This window comes from Scleropages formosus, chromosome 3, assembly GCF_900964775.1.
Source record: "Scleropages formosus chromosome 3, fSclFor1.1, whole genome shotgun sequence".
NCBI lineage: Eukaryota > Metazoa > Chordata > Actinopteri > Osteoglossiformes > Osteoglossidae > Scleropages > Scleropages formosus.
This window is the reverse complement of record NC_041808.1, coordinates 28,710,204-28,732,463: the sequence shown is the minus strand read 5'-3', so window position 1 is coordinate 28,732,463 and position 22,260 is coordinate 28,710,204. Positions and strand designations below refer to the sequence as shown.

Sequence of the window (22,260 nt, the reverse complement as noted above, 5' to 3'; positions counted from 1 at the left end):
ACGTGCGACACGTCTTCTCGGGGCCCACGTGGATGTCTCCGATTTCATTACAATTAGGGGAGTTAACGATAATTATTCCGCAAAAATCGCATTAAGCAACACAAAATTACGTCTACCTGCCCGAGTCGCCGAGCCGCATCATCAGCGGCTGATTGCTACAAGCGAAATTGGCCGCGTCCGTGCGCTCGGCTCCGCGCGCGCAGCCCCGCGGCATGTGTGCGCATTACGCCTCCAAATGAGGCCCTCTTCTGTTCACCAGGCAAATGAGTCCTCTGTATGCACACAAGAACTTGGTGGTGCGAGCGAGAGAGGGTTTGGGGGGCATGTTTTGTTGTCGAATACCCCTCCTGTGCTGAGACATCCCATTATTGTGCAGGGCGAGGTAGATAGGGTGTCTTGGGGTTCCAAGGGGTTAAACCTAAGACTTTGGCACAAGGGGAGCTTTGGCATTTTTTCATACATGTGGAAATCGGCTCTGAACAGATTTCAGAGCAGGGCGGGCGCCAGCATTGCCATCTGCTTTGAGTTTAACCCCCTCCACCCCCACCCCCACCCCCACCCTTCCTCTCATTGCTACTTTCCCCAATCGCCTGTCTGCCAGCACTCTCCTGTTCCCTCTCCCCCAATCACCACGCGTGTGCCCCTCCGCCACGCTACCTGGCTGGGAGTCTGGAAGACGGGGGGAAAGCCGAGAGAAAGGCTGCCAGTGGACCTTTAATGAGGGATTTATGGATCAGACGCGTATATTACCATACGTAAACACACATGTGCAAGCATAAGCATGTATGCGCTCGCACATTAAGCTTCCATACCTCATGTGTCCGAATACATGGAACGAGTTTTTTAAGATCGTTAAAATAGAAAGAGAGAATATTTAGGCAAAAAAAAAAAAACAATTTTATAGAAAGAAACAAACAAACACACAATACGGAGCACATTTTACACAGCTCTGTACTAATGTCCTCAAATAAACTTGTAGCAGCTGGCTGGACCCGTCATATGCTCGTCTGCCATAAGAGAACTGAACTTTAGTCAAAGTTTCCGAGCATTAAAGAGACTTCGGGGGCGCAAGTAAAAGAAAATCCGAAGAAGCAGATATACATTTCATTTCGTTTCATTCTTTTGAAAATGAAACGCATAAATGCGGATAAACGTGAAGAACGCGTGCGTGCCCGCGAGCGTGGGAGCAAGGTGAATTTGCATTGTGCTGCCTTAGTCGGTCCGCAGATACCTGCATTTCTCAATCTGTTGACTTGCGTTGGGAACCACAGGGGCCCTCTGCTAATGAGCTCATTATGACAAAGGTGAGCTTTAAATGGGATGAAGAAAACAAACACACTAGGTGACTAATTACAGGGAGATGGATGATGCATCTATCTGCACAAAGTGACTTTCTCCTTTATTCTTACTATTTGTTCTTTTCCGGTCTGAAGAAGTTACGGAACATTTGCCAATATTCTGGGCGATGGCTACCGGGATTTTAAAAGAAAGTTGGGGGGGGCAGTTACCATGTGTTTAAAGAACACCACACAGGAAGTACTTTTTGGCTAAGGCTGAATATTATTGTCCTGGGAGAGTTTTCCGAGGTACTTTATTGATCACGCGTAGCTTTTTCTGCTTACTTCGTTTCCAAACCCCAGAGTGAGATGGAACCTTTTCAAGAACAGCCAAAAAAGTAAAGAAGGTATTCAGAATGCGGGGGGGTTTACAACAAATCGGTCGTGACTGGAATAAACAGCAGCGTTCAAATCCTGTCCAGAAAATGAACCTTAACCAAACGGCTATCTAAAGTAAATATGCAGAATGATTCATAGCCCATCAATGTGGAGAAACTCTGCTGAAAGAGTCAAAAAAAAAAAAAAAAAGAAGAAAAACTACGAATGAATTATGACAGGAGTTCCTTTTCTGTTATTGTCATCAGACTGCAGCTATAACTTTCCTGCACACGGCAATGAGAGGATACCGTAGCAGAGGCCAATAATAACAGCTCATTGTATGGAAGAAAACCCAACGTTAGCATATGACATCAAAAGCCCATATCCCTGAGGTCCCGTGTGGAACCTAATACTCCCAGCTCCTCATTCGGGACGCGGCAATTAGGCTGGTCTTGATTCAGTGTAAATAAAACTAGAACACTTGAAAGGGTCTTGATGGGAGCGTTGCCTTTCCTTCTGTACATCGGCATGAGAGAGACGGAAAAAATACGAGCTTGTACACGGCAAACCCAGCAGCGACCTGCTCTCGGTGCTCCCAAAGCCAAGCTCCAGACCCTTTACCGTACTTTATCGGCCGTCTACCTACCCGGAGTTCAACGCGAATACGTCCTCCGTGGCGGGCAAAACTGAGCCCGACTTGCCATCGTGGCGATGACCACGTGGACTCGTAACCGCGTGCATTCACGTATTTACTACTTAAATACTACAAAAAATATATACTTCAAATAAATAAGACTGCTGTGCAATTTTAATTGTTAAAAGCTTTAAATTCTGAGCTTGATTAAACATGTCAGACACCTGCTCGAAGCAAACAGAGGAAGAACTCAAGGATAAAACAAACGAAATGGAGAGGAAATGAAATAAAAAAAAATAAGCAGCCTAAGTGGTGCCATCTGTCATTGTTTTTTTTAAGAGTAGGAGGAATAGAAAAGGAAACTCAGGAGACACAGTCTTTAAACAAGGAAAAACATGAGATAGAGCCTTGGAGGAGTGATTAGGAGATGCAGTGGAGAAAAGGGGAGGGGCGGGGGGGGCGAGCGTAGCGGAGAGAAAGGAAAGGGGCCGTGAGCATCCTGGCAGCACTGGTCATGTGTCATGAATAAAAACCCTTGTGTGTATCGTCACTCCAGTCGAGCCATTGGCTCCGAAGTGGCACGGCGTATTTCAACAGCCTCTGCCCCTCACTCGCCGACTCTCTCGCTGTCATTTGAACAGACATTGTCCCTCTCTCACCGCCTCTCCCTCACCGGTTTTGTACAGCATCCGGCGTCCCTCTAATGGACACGCCAGACTCGTTACTCTAACGCTGGGTGACAAGGGCACCTTGGGCTGCAGATGTTCGCGCCAATGACAGATGGCGCTGGCACAGCTTAGGGACGGCAGAAGGGTTTGTGCCAGCTTTGTGCCACCTACACCCCCACCACCCTCCCCCCACCCTTCATGCCCCAAACTCCTTTTCTATGCACCCAAATCACTCGCTCGAGCCCCCGCCTCCTCTCCGAGCACGACATTGTGCGAGTATGGGATCGCGGGTGCTCGGGGGAATGCCAGGCAGCTGTCTGGACAGAGTCTGGGTTTGCTCCCAGTCGCAAGACGTTGGGTGCATGCAGCTTGGAGTTGTAAGCCACTCAGCTGTCAACTTGAGCTGAGATATTATATGTTGTTCCTTAAATAATACAGATCGGCTTCGGCACAGCTTGATTTTTTTCTTAAAATCAAACGTTTGACAGCTTCCTAAAATGGTTTCCCATACGTAAATCAGGCGGGAGATCACTGGAGGTTACGTGCCAGGGCAAAACCAGGCCGCGTCGTAAATATTTATTGCTCATTTGCATTTTTTTTTTTTTTTTAGCTTTTTACTAAAGGGAAACAGTGGATATGGATCTAGAATGTGCTAACAATGGCTGAACTTCTCACCTAAAACAAGAGTGTTCCCTTTATTCATTTGTCTATATTCTGCCAGCAAGAGTCCTCATTAACGTCTGCGCCGAGGCAAGTGGACAGAAAACGCACAAACCCATTCTTAAATGAAGGACAATTGAGGACAGGAACGAAGCGGCTCCGTGGATCTCATCCCATTTTAACGTCACGTTCGACTGCAAGCCGAGCAGAATTAAGGACTCCCTCTCCCTCCTCCATTAAGGTGTCCCAGATGGACAAAGACAACCTCCCTCCTCTCTCTTCCCTCACCCTCTCCCTCTCCCAGCTTCTGAACACTCGGAAGGCTGAGGTTGTGCACTTCAGAGACACTGCTGCCTGCGACACGTGCAGAAGTAAAGCTCTCCTCATTCTCCTGCCGGGGCACTCGGTTGTGCGAGTCTGGACCGAGCTCTTCTAGCGCTGATGTCTTTTTGATGAAGACACAGAAGTTTCGCTCATCGCCATCCGGAGATTTCTCGCTGCAGTCACGATTTGCTGAAATGACCGAAGACAGAGGCACGTAATACGCCACAGGTTTCAGAAAACGTGTCGCACCGATCAAACAAAAATGTGGGTCAAGTAAATATTTAACCGTAAGACAGTTGTGAATTAAGCACAAGGACTTTCCTGCACCGCTGTCATAAGTCCTCCCTCCAGCCCTCTTGATGGTTTATCCCTGTCCATCGCTCGGAGAAAGAAAACTTCTGTGACTGGCAACGATACAGCAAAGGTCAGGTTGTGGGGGCATTATTGTTTTGAAAGAGAGAAGGGGCAGCAGGCTGCGCAGCGGTCAGAGCTACCACCTTTGGACTTGAAGGGCACGGGTTTGAACCGCACCTCCTGCTGTTAGTACCCTTAAATAAGATACGTGCCCCGAACCGCTGCGGTAAAAAGTTACCCAGCTGCATAAATGGGTAAATCAACGTAAGTAGCACAGCACCGTAAGTTGCTCTGGAGAAGAAGGTCCGCTAAAGGAATAAATGTACACGAGAAATGCCAAATACAATACATACGTACATCACATTATAATACGCAAGGCCAAAAATACACAAGCAACATACACTCTGTCAATACAGCCAAAACACACCTGCTGTGCCTTATAGCTCCAACTCAACTGATGATCAATACATCTTGCTACACATAGTTATAGATCATCGATGGAGAAAGAAATGGAATAAAACAGTACGCTATGCTCATTTAGTGGTTGCTGCACTATTGAAGTCACCTACCGGCGAGTCCTGCCCTCTTCTCTGTCTCCCACAGTTTGTCATCTGCCAACGGTCGCCAGCCTGTTTTGTGCTCACACCTGTGGCCAGGCTACATATTGCTGAAGCGGAGCCTTGGCCGAGCCCGATACTTGAGCTAAGGAGACGGAGGCTCGCGGCCAGACTCCGCGCTTCAAACCCGATCAGCCTCGCAACGTGGGCTTTTCGCTTAGCTTGCCGTTGGCAAATTTGTATTGAAAGAAACAAACATCCAGACGCATAAAAGAAAGCTCGTTTGTTCGCCGCCACTTATCGTTTAAACACCGAGAAGCCCGTTTACCACCGAGCGATGGCGGTTTGATCCCTAAAGCTCCTAACTTGGCACCGAATCACTTAAAAGTCGAATCAAGTCCCTGCCATGCCCACCCCCACCTGCACCAGGTCCACTTCCTCGCCATCTTTAGCGATGCCAGATAGCTTCACCAGCTCTGCCACACAAAGGGAGTGACAGCTGTCTCACTAAATGGTACACTCAGGCAAGGCTCTTTTGTTCCATCAGCCTCTTTTGAAAAGATGTTTTAAAGACATCTAAGAGGGCCCTTGCTAAAAGAAGAACAGGAGAATGGGGGGGGGGAAGTCTCTTTTAACAGTATTTTCCTTGTAATTAGCTGCCCATCCGGTATCTGAAATGTCTGAGGAAAATGGTACTTTTCCTTGTCCGCAGGCAACAAGATACGTCCTAACGGCGCTTATTTCTGAAATTAAACATATAATTATGCTCAAGACCACTGGCAATATTAGTACAATTGTGCAGAATAAAACTGTTAAGGACAGACATTACTCTTGTCTGCCCACCCCACCCACACCCACACCCACCCACACACCCACACTTTGGCATACAGCAAATATAGCGCTCAACACGAGTGAGCAGGGGTGGGATACCAACAAAACAAATCAAGTTTGTTGTTTTGAAAGCACAGGTAATTAGGAAGGCATTAAATCTCCATGAGGCTGATATGAGTAGTTTTAACACCTGAGTGGGACCTTCTGTCTCAGGATCCCATCTATGTTAAGAGTATTTAAGGCAATACCAGTTTTTACCCTGAAACTTTTTACAAACTGTTATAGTAACATTTGGCTCTAACTTGTGCTCAGACGTAATTCACATAATAATCGCACACGTGTAACAGGTGTGGATGGATTGCGCCCCATACGTTTCATCAGGCTCAGTTCAGGCGTACATAATCATATGCATATAGTTATATGACTACAGCTGATCAAACATATGTTCCGCTCTCACAGCAGCGGAGGTTCAACCACGATTAATCTCGTCGTTGTGCAAGTTTTCACAAGGCACTGTCAAGCGCACTTCTCCAAAGCAGGCAGATTTTTGGCCGCCTAAGGCTGCAGCTACGGGGTCCTTCGTCTGGCCCCAACTACGCACAAGGGTAGCAATGGCGGCTTCCATCGTTGCCAGGAGGGCGACGGGGATATTGGGCGTCTTGAAAGACGGTTGTTTTCCGAAATCGGTTTTACCAGTCCTGTCTAGATGCGGTTGTTTGTTGCAGGTTGCCAACTACAACCCCAGACCTCTCAAGCTGAATATCAAGAGCCCGTACATCCCTGACAAAGAGAGCGAAAATACGCCCGAGTGGCAAAAGACGGACAAGTACGATCGCAAACTGTTCGGGCGATACGGCTCCGTCTCCGGCGTGAACCCGGCCAAGCTGTGGCCGAGTCCCGAGGAGCTGGACAAGCTGATCGCAGAAGAGAAAGAATGGCAGCCATCTCTTGAGGAAATGCTGAAAAACGTCGAGGAGAAAGAAATGGAGAAGGCAAAGAAACAGAGGGCCAGGTAAGACAGGTCTCCTTAGAATCTGTTATACGCCGTGTGGAATGAGGCTTCGGAACAACTAACACTTGTACGGGTAACACACGATGACAGGAATCTAACTTACACGTCGTATGTAAAGGAGGGAAAAAAAATCCCTGAAATGTAGCTGGGTAGCGTAGCGATACCCCTTTTCTTCCGCCACAGGAAGTAGTTTGTATTAATTAAATATGTGTTTAAATCCAGCGCTGTGTTCAGTATTCAGTCTCCAGTCTCAGTGAGTTTTCTTCACTCCGAGAAGGTGGAGGACAGGACACGGCAGCCGGTTCAAGGTTTCAGAGATTAACGCCGTGACTCAGTAATGATAATGTACAGTACAGTTAGTGAAGCACTCATTTTGCTGCTGAAGTTCAGCAGCAAACTATCAGACGTTTTCAGAGTGCCGGGTGAGCAAGAAAACTGAGGTTAAGTTAATAACCAGAAAAGATTTATATAAATTATAGTTTAGTTAGCTGTACTGAAGGTGCAATCACGGTGACGACTGAGGCGCCTACCTTTCAACGCAGTAAAGAGACACTTAAGTCTACATCGAGCGCACGCAATATAATTATTAAATATGGCTATATATAAAACTATGCATGTTTGAACTGCAAGATGATTTAACGCCTTGTTTTAACTCTATTAACGTCCCTGGTTAGTAAATTGAATTTGAAGCTGGTATAAAGTGTACTTGAGACACGCTAACAAGTGTTGTATCAGTTGGGTGCCCACCATTGTTTTAAGGCAAAATTAGACCATTCGCTAATGTAATAGTGTTATTTGAAGGGAATTATTTTAACATTTTAAGCGGTAACCACTCTCGCATCTTGGCAGTTCCCCCGTTGGATGCCCTGCGAAAAGATACGGCCCCCGTGTTTTGATTGGCTGCTTTGCAAATAGTCCTGGTTTTGATTGGCTATTTTCAAAGTAACGTATGATCCGCGCGAGTTTTCTAAACTGTTTGGGTCAATGGCTGTGTCAATCAGGGGCTTCAGAGTGCGTCCACTGAATATTTGTACCTCTTGTGATAACGTGTGCAGAGAAAGAATTACACATTCGGGGGTTAGATAGTTAAACCCGATAACTTTTTTTTAATGGCACCGCCCTACGAAACATGGTGCTGCTGGCTTTGAGTGCCTCAGTAACACGCAAGTTCACCTGTGCGGCTCAACTAATGTGCGAATTAAATGTACTTGCACAGGAGTGCGGGTTTTACTTTGGAAATAGTAAAGCTTAGCTTTCACTTGTAAGAAAAAGAAAGCACAGTGCCTGAGGATGTTTCTGCAGAGATATTAACGTTACCCTACCCCGCGTCGTCCCCAGGGAGAAATTAATCGCTGCCAATATGGCCAAGATGCCGAAGATGATCGAGGACTGGCGCCGGGAGACGCGCGCGCTCAAGCAGAAGAAGAAGGAGGACAAGGCGCGTAAGGAGCGGCTCATCGCGGAGGCGCGCGAGCGTTTTGGCTACGCGCTGGATCCCCGCAGCCCAAAGTTCCAGGAGATGGTGCAGGAGATGGAGAAGGAGGAAAAGAAAAAGAAGAAGCTGCTCAAAAGTCGAATGAGACAAACTGCTTCTACTTTTCCAGCACCTCCAATCAAATCAGATTAGCTGATGTGACTGAAGGAAGAACTTTGTACATAAACTTTCCATCACAACCATCCCACTCATGCTCTGCAGCCAACTGCACATGAGTGGGAAGCTGTTCCATGTGTTATTTCTCAAGATGAAGAATTAGTTTACTTGATTGAGATTGCTGATTGAGGTTTTCTATTAAAGATGGTCTGGGTAACTGCTCTTGACTTAAAATTTTATAAGTGTAAGATGTATGTTAAGGGTAAGGCTCCAGCTCACCCTCCTCCTTGGCCCAAATGGTGGTTGATAGATAATGTAAAATTCACTTGCCCCCATACTGTTGCTGCAGCCACTATTTCCCTGCTGTAGTTTTCACAGAGATGATTCAAATCCAGAATGTGGTGAAATATATTTTACCACTTCCAATAAAGACTTATGAAAGAGGTAGAATACCTGAACTGTTGCCTTAGAACTAATAAAATATTGCAAGGGATTACAAAAGCTACTCTGGGCACTGGACCTCCTAGAAAAGACTGGCACACACAAACATCATGGGAGATGGAGCAAGCTCCAGATACTACTAATAGCTGTTACCAGACTGCAGTTCCCTCAGAAAATTAATGAAAACTACCTTATAAATTTAATTGATACACTCCACACACATGCACTTGAACTACTTGTTAAAGACCTGCAGCATGTCAGGGATAAGGCACAAATGTCTTAAATTATAACTCCCACAATAACCTTAGCAACAAGATGTCAATCCCAAAATAAGTGTGGTGATTCTAGAAACAACACTGAACTAGACTTCTCGTGGAGCTGGAAACTAAGCACACTAACGTGATACATACAGAGAAAAAGCTGAGCTACACTGGGATCTCTGCTAATTGGAGATTCTTTTAGCCAAGATGACATTTCTTCCTCCAGAGACTACCATCCAAAGAATGTGGGGTTTGAGGAGTTCTCCAGAAGACATTCCCTGGGATGAGCTGAGGATGGGGACAGGTGCAAGTGTTGTCTGTCAGAACAGGAACACCCAACATGTTCACTATAGGTCTGTACTTTCTTCTACATCGCTTGTGTCTGCCTTGAGTTTGGTGAGGGCAGCATGGATTCTGAACTGTGTTCGTGACTCCATGGAATATTCCTTGTAGTTGTTTCTAAAAAGGAGAATCGTGAATAAAATGAATACACGAGCAAAACGCAAAGAGCAACATCAGAGACCTGGCAAAGTTTACACTGCCAAAAAATATTACTTTCAAAAACAGGCCACAAGGTACAAGAAACTGTCTCACTTGGCTTTCTGCAGTAGCTTGATGGCCTCATCTTTGCGTCCCAGGTCTATGTACAGCAGGCCAAGCTCCAGCAATGCATTGGGTACAAGGTAGTCATCAAACCTGATCTTCTTCTCGCTACAAGAAAACTTGCATAACTGAAGGTGTAATTACCAGCTTCATGCATTATTAACTTTGCAAAGCAACTTGTTTGTAAACACAACCTCAAGTAAAAATCCAGTAGGGGTAGTCAGGACTCTCACCTGTTGCACACCTTATTGAAGCAGTCCTCTGCTGCTTCATTCTGCCCTTCGTTCTTCAGGCACATACCCTTCAGGAGCTGTATCACACAGCTGTCATCAGTCATGTACTCATTTTCTGTGTGAAAGATAGAAATCAGGTCAGATGAGGAAAAGGGGTTGGGAGGGAAAAAAAAATAATAAAGCTACATTAAAACTGAAAAAGTAAAAACATCTCCAAAGACATGGTTTTATTTTCAGTGGAGACAGGTTAATTCCATAAACTTCAAATATTTGTCCTAACGTTGATGAACTCAAACACCAGACAGAAGCTGTAAATGCTATTAGCAAGAGTTGAATCAAGTTAGTCCCACACTCTTCCTGAGGTATGTTTCATGAACATCTGTCAAATATCCACATAAACACATGGGTCAAATTCGCTTTACTACAGACTTTTTTTTATTGGAAATGGATAAGTGGTGAAAATCCAATTAAAAATATAAGTTTGAAAATTCAAACTCCACTAACATTAGGAACCGGTGTGCCTGTATTCCATGCAACTCAAAACTTTTGTTGCTGAAAAAAGGTGAACTGAAGTACTGTGATACTCTACAACACAAAGCTGATTTGTGTAATATTATGTAACATTTTTGATGACAAAATTTTAAAACTTGTGCTCTCCCAGCATCAGCGTTTCACACCAGTTGCAGTACCATGACTCTCCTGAAAGGTGTGCTCTGCTTCCACCAGGGTTTCCATCATCCCTCTGGTGAGCTCTGGTCGACTGCGGATCATCGTGAAGCCGTTCCACATGTACATCATTTCCTGAAATATACATATCTACCATTCAATTCATTTTTACAGAGCCCTCTTCTCACACAGTGACACAGAGCGCTAAACAAAGGCATAAAACAGATAGTTGACTATTAAATTAAATTATTACAGGATCCATGCAGTTTTTACAGCTGTAAAGTCAGCCTATTGGCCATGAATGAAAGGAACAAAAACTTCCAACCAAAAGGCAAGTGACAAAAAAAAAAAAAAAAACCTCTGGGGGTCCAAGTGCCTGTAGCTGCCCACCCCTCCAGTACATACTAGACATACAAAACCCACAATGAGGCATTCATAAACCACTACATTATCCTTGTTGCTGCTTTAATTACCCAAAGCCGCTTACATGGATATTTTACTGGCGCAATTCAGGATAAATAACATGCTTAAAGCTTCCAAACCCAGGTTCCTCACTGAACTCAAACCATAACCCTTTCACAAGCATGCTACTGGTTGGCCTTCCCGCTGAGCGTGTATAGTCAGCGTCGCGCTTACCAGTACAGGTACTGGGAGCCGCACCGAGCAGCTGGCTTTATACCGCTTAGCTTTGCGGATGGCAAACTTCTCTGTGGGAGGAGACTTTCCTGCTATCTTCTGCTTGAAGGTTGGCACCTGTCTGAAGGAGAGAGTGTGGGGGAGAGGACAGAAGAAGAAAATGTCATTAATGTTAAATCAGTTCTGAAGGAACAAATCAGACAAACACTGCTGTCTGCAGTTCAATAATACAAAGCACAGACTCTACATACTGTACTGGACAATTAAAATGATACATGAACCATTTTACTTCATTAAAAATCTCCTGCGCCCCTTAAATTAACATGCTGTTCATTCACAAGCTATAAACCATAAAGTTTATGAACAAGGACAGAAGACATAGCTCTCCAACACACAGAAGGGGATAGTATGTGCAGCAGTGCCACAGCGGAGGCTTAGCGACATATTTCACCTGAAGAGCTCCACCTCGTTCTCCCCAAATGGCCTCGCTTCATCTTTGGGTAGCATGCTGAGACATGCTGCCTTCATGTATACATACATGGCCTGTAACATGGAGAGGAGGAAAAAAAAAAGAAAAATGCTATCCACAGTTACTCCAGCGAAATTGGCTGCCCACCTCCAAGGCCACAGTTTGGAAACTGCAAACATACAAGCTATTTGCCCCACAGTTATGACAAATGGCCTAGGAACAAAAAATAACTGAAAAACTGCACAACTTAATGGCATACACAAAGATTGCAAATGACACTAGAGCCACCCCATTAATCTTTTTCTCAAATTGAGTTCTTGAATACACGTATAACAAGATAGACTGCCATAAATGCAAGATTTATCCTGTTTTATGAATCCCATTTCATGAAATATTCAGTGGCATGTAACATTTACTCATTCAGCAGATACTTTTCCCAAAATTGACTTCCAAAGAACACCGTAATGTAACTGTAGTAGTATCAGCCCACACCATATTGACCCAAGGTGACTTACAATGAGTCATCCATACATCAGCAAAACACACACACACTGTCACTCATACACTATGGGTGGATATTTTTTTTTAAGAAGAGTCACCAATATACCTGAACAGCACCTGTATTTGGACTGTGGGAGGGAACCAGAGCACCCAGGGGAAACCCACACAGATACGAGGAGATCATGCAAACTCCACACAGACCGAGAAGGGATTGAACCAGTGTCCTCTCACACTACCCAGGATGCTGTGAGACACCAACACTACTCACTGTTAGGTTGTGATAAACAGGGCAAAGTACTGAAGGCTCATTTATTTATATGATCGGGTGATAATCCTCTTCATTTGGGTTAAACGTGCAATTTTGCTGCTCGGGACTGAATATATCACTTCACAAACAGCTTTTAGCAATTAATTGTGCTTTTAAATCAAGAGGAATGATAGTCAGGGATTAGGAGGAACGATGGATTTCCCCCCCCCACCCCACATACTTTCAAAACATTGCCTGCAGTTCAGATTTATGCTTATTAAATTTAGCAGACACTTTTCTCCAAAGAAACCCAGAACAAATGCATAGCATTTAGCCAACATCTTTTTGACACAAGGTGACCTACAACACTAGCTACACTACATTATACAGTATTATCTACAACAATCCCTCATATATAGACCAGAGCAACTCTCTCTCTCTCTCTCTCTCTCTCTCTCTCTCTCTCTCACAGACACTATGGGCAATTAGAGTCACCATTTCACCTCAAACACATCTTTGGATGGTGGGAGGAAACCTCAGCACCCAGAAGAAACCCCACACAAAACACAGGGAAAACTAAACTCTGCAAACACTGAGCAGGGATCAAACCGATGTCCTCTCGCACCACCCAGGATGCTGTGAGGAAACAGTGCTAGTCGTTGTGCCAGTTAAAACACAGAGCCTGTGTATTGACAAGCTATGAAGAGTTCATAATATGTAGAAACAAAAGGTGTAACGTAGGACAGTTTGCTATTTTTTTTTTGGGCGGCATGATGGCACAGTGAGTAGAGCTGCTGTCTCATAGCGCCTCGGTGATACGAGAGAACGCGGGTTCAATCCCCGGTCAGTCTGTGTGGTGTTTGCATGTTCTCCCCGTGTCTGCATGGGTTTCCTCCGGGTGCTCCGGTTTCCTCCCACAGTCCAAAGACATGCTATTCAGGTTCACCCATAGTGTGTGACTGACACAGAGAGAGTGTGCTTCACTGATGTATGGATGAGTGCCCCATTGTAAGTAGTGTATCTAGCAGTGTAAGTCACCTTGGTGAATAAGGTGTGTGGGCTGGTAACACTACATAGAGTTCATTGGAAGTTGCTTCGGAGAAAAGTGTCTGCTAAATAAATAAATGTAAACGTATTTCATAAAAAGCTTCCACAGATAGCAGACAAGAACGGCTTCTCAAAGTGGCCTTGCCTTAGACCAGCGGCTCTCCTGGCTGAGGAGGTCAGCATAGAAGTAGGCCATTTTCCACACACGCTTGAATGTGAAGCACCACATCAGCTCCCAGTAACACATGTGGTGAAACTGTTTCCATGCCTGCTGGGCTCTACAGCCATCTTCGAACAGCGCCACTGCCTGGCAAGAGGAAGACACATCACCCCACTGGCAAACACAAAGGGTTACACCATACGAATTGGTTTTTGTTTTTCAGAAGAACCAGTAAAAGCTCTGCACTTGAACAACAAGAAATATAATAAAGCAATAAAGATGTAATCCTTTGGGTGAGAGTCCAAGAAGAGTTCACCTCATCTATATTCCCTTTGATTTCTTCTGCGCGCCCAGCAAAGAAGAGGAAAATAGCACTCTGGGGACAGAAGTGGGTAAGGATTAAAATCTGCCATGACATATAGCATGACTGTAGAATACAAGATATTGCAGATTCTGTATTATACACATTTTCAACAATATATGTTCTCTCCATGTAAATGGGCACTAAAGTAATATGTTACTCACTCTAGGATAACGAATCCTAAAAGGCATCAGCAGCTTCTCAGCACTGGCGACATCACCCTCTCCTGTCCCTGCAGAGCATGAACGGCAAGAAAACTGAGTCTGAAAAACCAACCGGCCAGCGTACCAATGAATTTAATCACCCCTTCACCCTGCACAAAACTATTTTCAATATTATCATGCACAATGGCTGCTCAGCTTATGACTAGAATTGGTATACAGACTGGATCGTTTGTGTCTATGCGTTTTGGGTATAAGGGTTGGTGTGTTACCTAGAATGAAGGTGAGGAAGGTGTAATAACAAAGCAGCAGCAGGACACAAAGCATGGAGCGCAGATTGTGTGATGTAGCACCTTCATGCAGCTGGGAAAGACCATACTCCTGCATACAAATGTACATGGGAAGTGAAGAAAACATGAATGAATGAACAAACACACACAAGTGCACACTTGATGGTGCTGTTAAAGAGATCTTTCTTTAGACACACCCAACAGAAGAGAGATCCTATTTTGGATGAGGCACATGGACACCAAGAAGAGACAAAAATTAACAAACAAGACTTCTCACATGAACAACAAAAAGGCTGATTATGCTAACTTAGAGGTCAGGATGTTGAAATTGCTCTCAACATAAAAAAAAAAAAAAAAAAAAAAACACAGCAAAGAATGTGCCACAGTAAACACATTCACAGTGCAGAAACGTTAACACAAATATTCCTTCAATTTAAAAAGTCATCTTTCATTCAATATCAATTACCACTAGTCTAATGCAGGGTCATGATGATCTGGAGCCTTCCCTGGAAGCATAATGTTTGAGGTAAGGTACACTCTGGACAGGACACCAGCCCATCACAGAGCATCACACATGCACACTCATTTACTCACACAATCACACGCAGTAGTTTATTCAGACTGTGGAAGCAAAGAGGAGTAACCTGGAGGAAACACACACATACACGGGGGAGAACATGCAAATTTCTCAAAGACTTATCTGGATTTGAACCCAAAATCCAAAAGCTGTGAAGCACCAGTGCTAACCCGTGCCACGAGGTTTCCTCATATATATAACTGGCATCTCTCCCATGGTGTACACCCCCCTCAACCTTACACCTAATTCTTCTGGGATAGGCTCCCATTCACCATGACCGTGCTTAATACAACTGGTTACTGAAATAAAATTGTTTATTTTATATAGCTAAACAAACGAAATACACACAAGCAAATAAACCTCAAGAAGGCAGTGAACTTGACCTAAAAAGATAAAGCTCCAGCCATGCCATACCTTATCTCCAGAGAGGCCAGCAAACTCTAGCAGTCTCAAGATTCGGGCAGGAAATAAAGAAAGGGTCTGTGAGCAAAAGGGAACATTGACATGAATGGAGAACAGACTGGTAAACAGTTATGTTCACTTATGTGCCATAAAACTTCAGTTTGAAAAGAGGCAAAGAAAATGGGGCAAGAAATGTTAGTGCTACGTATTCTGCAAATACGGATTACTTTACAGCGCTGTTACAATATTACAACATACCAAGTTAAAAGCTCCAATCCCAAAGGAAACACCTCCTTCTAACTGGAAATGGTTGGGTCCTTTCACATACTGTTGTGACTGAAGAAAGGTGTGGAGGTCCCTGAATTAAATTGGACAAAGGTAAAATTAAAACATTTAAATACAAGTATTACTCATATACTATGAAAATACAAAGACACACTTGGGATTATCAAATAAAACTGGATATGGCCAAGAATGGAAACCCATATATAATTTTTTTACAACTTTTAGCTACATCACTTATCACACAGACCAGGTGATTAATATTTGACCGTTATATACTTTGGCAGAATCAATACTTGTTAGACATATTAAAAAGACACTTACTTGTAAATCAAATAACTACTGCGAACTTTGACCCCTCCTTTGATAAAGCTCACCATGTTCTCATCCTGAAGAAACAAGACAATGAATACACTAAAACTGAACTCTGAGAAACAACTGAAGGTAGATGAAAGTTACATAGGAACAAAGGAATGGAAAGGTCTATTATATTTACCAATATGTAAGGTTCCTGGGCCATGTAAAACAAACCTGAAAATGCTTGTGAATATTCACAATACATTACAGGAGGCTGCTAAGAGTTGGCAGTTCTTAGAGCAATAAGATTTTCATGCTTTGTCCAGTGAAGGTGAAGCCCTACCTGTAAAAACGTGAGAGCAGCCCTCTGGAGCAGACATTCTGCATAGCACACCTCAGCATGAAGCTGTTCTGCAAACAAACAAAAAAAAAAAGAAAAACTGGGCAGCTGTAGGCCAGGTGATTACATTCACATTTATATTTATTTATTTAGCAGATGCTTTTCTCTAAAGCAACTTCCAATGAACTCTATGTAGTGTTACCAGCCCACACACCTTATTCACCAAGGTGCCTTCCATTGCTAGATACACTACTTACAATGCGTCACTCATCCATATCAGTGGAACACACACTCTTTGTGTCACTCACACACTATGGGTGAACCTGAACAGCATGTCTTTGGACTGTGGGAGGAAACCGGAGCACCCGGAGGAAACCCATGCAGACACGGGGTGAACATGCAAACTCCACAAAGACTGAGCGGGGATCAAACCCATGTCCTTACGCACCACCCAACCACTGTGGGACAGCAGCGCTACTCACTGTGCCACGTGCCGCCCACAATAATTACCCATAATCCACCTCTGTAATGCCCACTGGGCAATCTAAGAACTCAGCAGTCACCCTTAACTCAAAGTCCAAACTGCCCAAAGCATCTTCAAGGTCCAATAACCCCATCACTACTCATCAGCTACTGAACCACCTTCAGTGTCAGAAGTAGGGCTGATGGCTGCAACTGAATCAAGCACATTTCCAACGAAACACACATCTGAAAAACCGTGCAGCAGGATGACTCCAAATCCCAAACGCAAGGAGTCCTCATACTGTACCTTCTGTTAGATCTTCTCCAGCCAGCTTGCTGTTTAAACTGGAGGACTTTTTACGGAATCTGAAAGACAGCAAATTAAACAAAAATTCTACATGAGAAAGCTTCTAAAATGTGCATGGTTACATTATGTTCCTGGCCTGTGCATTAAATTTGATTAGATAGCAGACTAACAGATCACTTTCTTACATGGTAGTTAACCTGTGCATAAAGTGGAGCTGAATTTCATCCCACCAGCTCTGTCTGAGGTGTAAAACCACCCATCCTTGATAACAAACACCACAGCGTAGTGAAAGGAGGGAGAACCAATAGCCATGTAAATGCTCTCATTTGCCTGAGGAGCACAAGTTCCAAAGTGGTTAGTGGCACCATAGGTCAGATGACAATAATGCCATATATTCAAGTGAAATCCCCAGTCCCACCCCTGCGATGGAGCACCCACCTTTGGCACACTTCTTGGGCACTTTTCATGGTAATACCGGCACTGACGATGTCGTCATGCTCAAAAGTCATCATTGCTTGCATCTCCAGCACTGTGGCATAGATGAGTGCATGGTACATGCTGTTCTTCACACTATTGTAGAGACCATACAAAGATCTCAAGGTAAACAGACAATTCTGAACACAATCCTTAAGTGAAGGCAAACTTTGGAATGCATTACCTCATTGTTTTATTAAAGCATGCAAAAATTGAGGGACAAAAATTTCAGTTAATAGCAGGATGTTTCTCTTTCGTTGGTAGTCTCACCTGTTTCCTTCTTACTTTCCCACTTATGCACAGGGTACTATGTCAGCTGTACAATTTTGCTAAGTAATGTTAACAGTGGCAAAGTTATCTTTCTTCCTTGAGAATCATGACATGTGACACAAACCAAACAGCAGTATTTCACACCCTATCTCTCCCTCCTTTTTCAACCCCCCTGCTCTCTTGTGTAATATTTGTTTGCTGGCCGTTCCGTCGTAGCTTTCAGTACCTGGGCGTCAGCTTCAGCAAACACTCCATATCCTGGAGGAGGGACGGAGCTCAGCTTACCCTCCTCGGCCAATGGCCAGACAGGCCCTATGCTCCTCTTACACACTTCCAGAGCTGGCTCAGCATTACAAAGACATGGCAGTAGAAGGGAAGAAAACTGACAGAAAAACAGACGGGGTCAGCAGGACACTCACTGTGGCTGAAGCCTGTCCAGGCTCTCTGCAAAGCGATTGTTGAGGAACAAGTCCACAGCCTCCATGCAGTCCTCCAGACATGTCTGCAAACTCATTGAAGCAAAGCTGCACGTGGACACAAACATGAACAGATCACTTTGTTACTGTGTATTTTCTATTAAACATACTACTCAAAATACATCATGCTTATATAGTGTGCTAAGCACACAAGCAAATCACAAAACATTAACATTCTTCAGTGCTCCATGTATTTAACACAAATTAATCAGCATTCATATATGCGACCATCACTGTATATCTGCAGTGCCATTATCAGAATTAAAACCCCATATTGCTAACGCACTGTACAACTGCAATACATCTTAATAAATTCAAATAATGAAACAACAACTCTACTGTCACTGCAGCAGACAATACTGGCATTCAAATAAACAGACTACTGAAGTGAAGAAGGTGCTGTGGAACAAGTGTTCAATCAATATTCCCCCCCATACCAATAGCTTGACATTAGTAATTTTATTGTATTTGAAACATTCCATGTCTCCTGCCATATGAATGTTGATTTGATAGTTATATATTGACTGCATAAGCAATACAAGACATAAAAAGCTCTACGTAAAATTACCTAAACAAATATGACAACTTAGTTAACATGCTGTGTGATATTTAATGATATTCACTAGTAGAGTTTAACCAATGAAACAGTTACCTCTCTGGAAGCCCCACAGGGCAAACACAAGAGGATAAACTTATCCATCAGTCTAGTGCTGCCTGTGGAGACTGAATTTCACCTCAGTGAAAATATGAACTGTCTTTTAGCAAGACAGTCACAACACGGAGCAACAGAACACTCAAGGACAGAAACATATTATGCACACAAGTACAAAGCAGGACTAATTTTAAAAAAAAAAAAAAAAGAAAAAAAATAAAATAATGGAATATAAGGAGAGGAGAAATGCAGGCTGCTCAGGTAGGCAGCCAGTGTGTGTTGGGTGCTTTGACCAACGGTTTTAATGGAATATTCGAGTCCTCAGCGCTCGAGCGGAGCGAAGCGCGCGCCTGCGTCACCCGAGGGGGAGGGGGGTCGCGGGACGTATGGCCAAAGCAGGGTCCGTTGAGACCCAACTACTCGCAGGACTTGTGCACAGCTCCATTACGATTCAACTTTTCTGCCTCAGCAATTCCCCATAAGTTCTTACGCCCTCCGCATTTTGACGGTTCCTCAAATCGGGTTATTTCAGCTTTACTAAGCCGGTGCAAAAAAAAAAAAAAAAAAAAAAAAAAAAAAAAAAAAAAAAAAACCTTCTTCCGTCGTTATATTTACAAACAAACTCTTCGTTTCAACAGCAAAAACAACACCGAGAATAAGCAGGACAACAAGCTAGACGCTTTGCGGGTAAAACTAAAAGCAACTGAAAAAGGGAAAACAATCGTGGCAGAGAGAAACCAGTAGTGTGTCAAAAAGTAAAGAAAGAATGCAGCATTCGATGCTGTGTGCAGAAACATACACCTGCTGAGCTCGGCTGAGTAATTATTTATGCAGTACGAGGCTGTTCTGTGTCTGTCTGTTGAGCTTCGTTAGTTCCATAGGGAAAATAGTCCAGCCGCTGCAAACGTCTATGCAAACGGAGCTGTGAACTTCAGCTACTTACTTTTCCGTCGGTGGAACATCTTTGTCTTTAGACATCTCCTCTCTCTCTCCCTCTCTCTCTGTCTGTGGAACAGTTCGCCCACGAGTCAATTAGGTGCAATGACTGAGGAAAAAAAAAATCAATTTATTTCTATGTTTAACTTTAAAAGCAAAGCAGCTAAAATGTATTTCAGTTACTTCAAAAACTGTCTGCTGAAGTAAATAATTCACATTTGCAGTCGGCTGTTATAACACTGAAGTCCAGAGAGTCTCTTGACGCCGCAACGAATCGAATCGCCCGTTCTTTCGCCACAAAAAAAAGTTTACAGTTCGCGAGCTGGCGGAGGTGGCCGGTGCGCGCCGACTCCTCCTTAGCAACAGCGAGCGCGTTCGCCGCCGCGCGCGCGCGCCACACAAACACCTGCCATGATCCCACAGGTTCCGGCTGGTCGCTCGGAGTGAGGACGAGGCCTCGTGTTCATTAGCATAATCGCACAATGAATTTACATTGACTCGATCTCAAACATGTGACCCAAGAGGCCACGGTCTTAGAGACCGGGATTCTTTTTAATAAATGAGCATATTCTTGGGAGCGAGTGAACAGATAATATTTTTTAATATCATTTGATAATAGATCAATTTGGGGGACGCGGTGGCGCTCTCTGGCGGGTCTGGGGTTCGAGTTCTGCTTGAGGTGTCTTGTGACGGACTGGCGTCCCGTCCTGGGTGTGTGTCCCCCCTCCAGCATTGCGCCCCCTGGGTTGCCGGGTTAGGCTCCGGTTCACCGGAACCCCCCTCGGGACAAGCGGTTTCAGCCAGTGCGCAGATCAATATTTTTGATTAATTTACCATGCAATTAAGTTACAGCTTGTTAGGTATTGAGGCTACCGAAAATATTAGCCTTACTTCGGAGTCAATGGTTATACAGAAGTAGCAGATTAGAACAAAGACAAATGAGGCTTGCAACACGGCGGGGGCGAGGTGCGATGGACGCGTCTCTCCCCTCGTTGCCCCCCTCTGTTACCATATCATGTATAAAACTTGAAACTACTGAACACATGCTGTTTATTGGAAGTCTCTTTGGAGAAAAGCATCTGCTAAATGAATAACTGTGAATTTATTTAATATAGTCTGTGTAAAGCAGACAAACAACTAAGAAATTTTCATATCACAGTTCAGCATACATTCGGCACAACTGGTCAGTTGAATTCTCCCGGATTTTTCAGTTCTCCTGTTATTCTCATATTATAGGGGCAGCTGGTAGCGTGGTAGTTAGAGCTTCTGCTTTTGGATCGATACAGTAACACTAAATAGCTCCAGTAAAATTACCCAGCTGTATAAATGGGTGAATAATTGTAACCTTAACACTCTAAGTCGCTTTGGAGAAAAGCGTCCCACTAAATGAGTAAATGTATCCATATTCTGTAACTTAACTGTATGATTATATATGGGTACAAGGATATGGACATGTCATTAATCAGTTTATCCAGGCTACAGATGTTAACAGTAGTGCTCAGAGGAGTTACATACTTGCTCGAACATGGGAGGGGTAGAGGGAGAGAGAAAAAGAGAGAATGAGGGAGAGAAAAAAGAGAGCAAAAAGAGAAAGCAAGAGAGTAAGAGTGAGGAGAGAAAAAAAGAGCGAGAGAGAGTGAAAGAGAGAGAGAAAGAAAGAGAAAAAGAGCAAGAAAGAGTGAAAGAGAGAAAGAGAAAAAAGAGCAAGAGAATGAGAGAAAAAGAGCGAGAGTGAGAGAAAAGAGAAAGAGAGAAAGAAAGCAAGAGAGAAAGAGAGGAGAAGGAAAAAGAAATAAAGAGTGAGCGTGAGGGAGAGAGAAAAGGAAGAGCAGAAAGAGAAAAAGCTGAGAAGGAAAGGAGGGGAAAGTGAGAGAGCGAGAGAGTGAAAGAAAAAAGAGTAAGAGAAAGAAAGGAAGAGGGAGAAAAAAGAGCAAGAGAATGAGAGAAAAAGAGCGAGAGAGAGTGAGAGTGGGAGAGGAGAGAAGAGAAAAAAGAAAGAGAGAAAGAAAGCAAGAGAGAAAGAGAAAACAAGCGAAAGAGAAAGAGGGAGAGAGAACGAGAGAAAGAGAGGGAGAGAGAGAAAGAGAGCAAAACAGAAAGAAAAAGAGAAAGAGAGAGGAAGAGGGAGAGAGAGAAAGAGAGAATGAGGGAGAGAAAAAAGAGAGAAAGAGAGAGCAAAGAGAAAGCAAGAGAGTAAGAGAAAAGGGAGCAAATGAGAGAGGGAGAGAGAGAGAACAAGAGGAGAGAGAGAGAGAAAAAGAGGCGAGAGAGAGTGAAAGGGAGAAAGAGAGAAAGAGAGTGAGAGAGAAAGAGAGAGGGAGAGAGAGAAAAAAGAGAGAAAGAGAAAGACAGAAAGAAAGCAAGAGAGAAAGAGAAAAAAGAGCAAGAGAAAGAAAGAGGGAGAGAGAGAAAGAGAGTGAGAGA

The 22,260-nt window shown here is 43.9% G+C and overlaps 2 protein-coding genes across 4 annotated transcripts; one reads left to right on the top strand and one right to left on the bottom strand.

Moving 5' to 3' along the window:
* The first annotated feature begins 6,244 nt into the window (after positions 1-6,244).
* On the top strand, positions 6,245-8,527 carry gadd45gip1 (growth arrest and DNA-damage-inducible, gamma interacting protein 1). The gene is made up of 2 exons (XM_018738350.2): positions 6,245-6,695; positions 8,034-8,527. The coding sequence occupies exons 1-2, from the start codon at positions 6,295-6,297 to the stop codon at positions 8,320-8,322; spliced, it is 690 nt and encodes a 229-aa protein (XP_018593866.1). The 5' UTR covers positions 6,245-6,294; the 3' UTR covers positions 8,323-8,527.
* Positions 8,528-8,657: 130 nt separating this feature from the next.
* LOC108925960 (tetratricopeptide repeat protein 39A) lies at positions 8,658-20,333 on the bottom strand. Of its 3 annotated transcripts, XM_029250702.1 has the most exons (19): positions 20,053-20,333; positions 19,844-19,945; positions 18,192-18,296; positions 17,467-17,598; positions 17,029-17,087; positions 16,263-16,330; positions 15,947-16,011; positions 15,599-15,698; positions 15,353-15,418; positions 14,344-14,452; positions 14,075-14,142; positions 13,866-13,925; positions 13,535-13,696; positions 11,577-11,668; positions 11,126-11,246; positions 10,513-10,624; positions 9,824-9,938; positions 9,582-9,698; positions 8,658-9,446 (listed from the first exon to the last, which is right to left on the bottom strand). In XM_029250702.1, exons 2-19 carry the CDS (start codon positions 19,876-19,878, stop codon positions 9,335-9,337), a joined length of 1,698 nt encoding a protein of 565 aa, XP_029106535.1. In that variant the 5' UTR covers positions 19,879-19,945; positions 20,053-20,333; the 3' UTR covers positions 8,658-9,334. The 3 variants fall into 3 exon arrangements, with proteins under 3 accessions (XP_029106535.1, XP_029106536.1, XP_029106537.1); XM_029250703.1 differs by lacking the exons at positions 18,192-18,296; positions 19,844-19,945; positions 20,053-20,333 and adding an exon at positions 17,773-17,811; XM_029250704.1 differs by lacking the exons at positions 18,192-18,296; positions 19,844-19,945; positions 20,053-20,333 and adding an exon at positions 17,214-17,358 and having other exon boundaries at positions 17,467-17,537.
* Between the last annotated feature and the right edge of the window lie 1,927 nt (positions 20,334-22,260).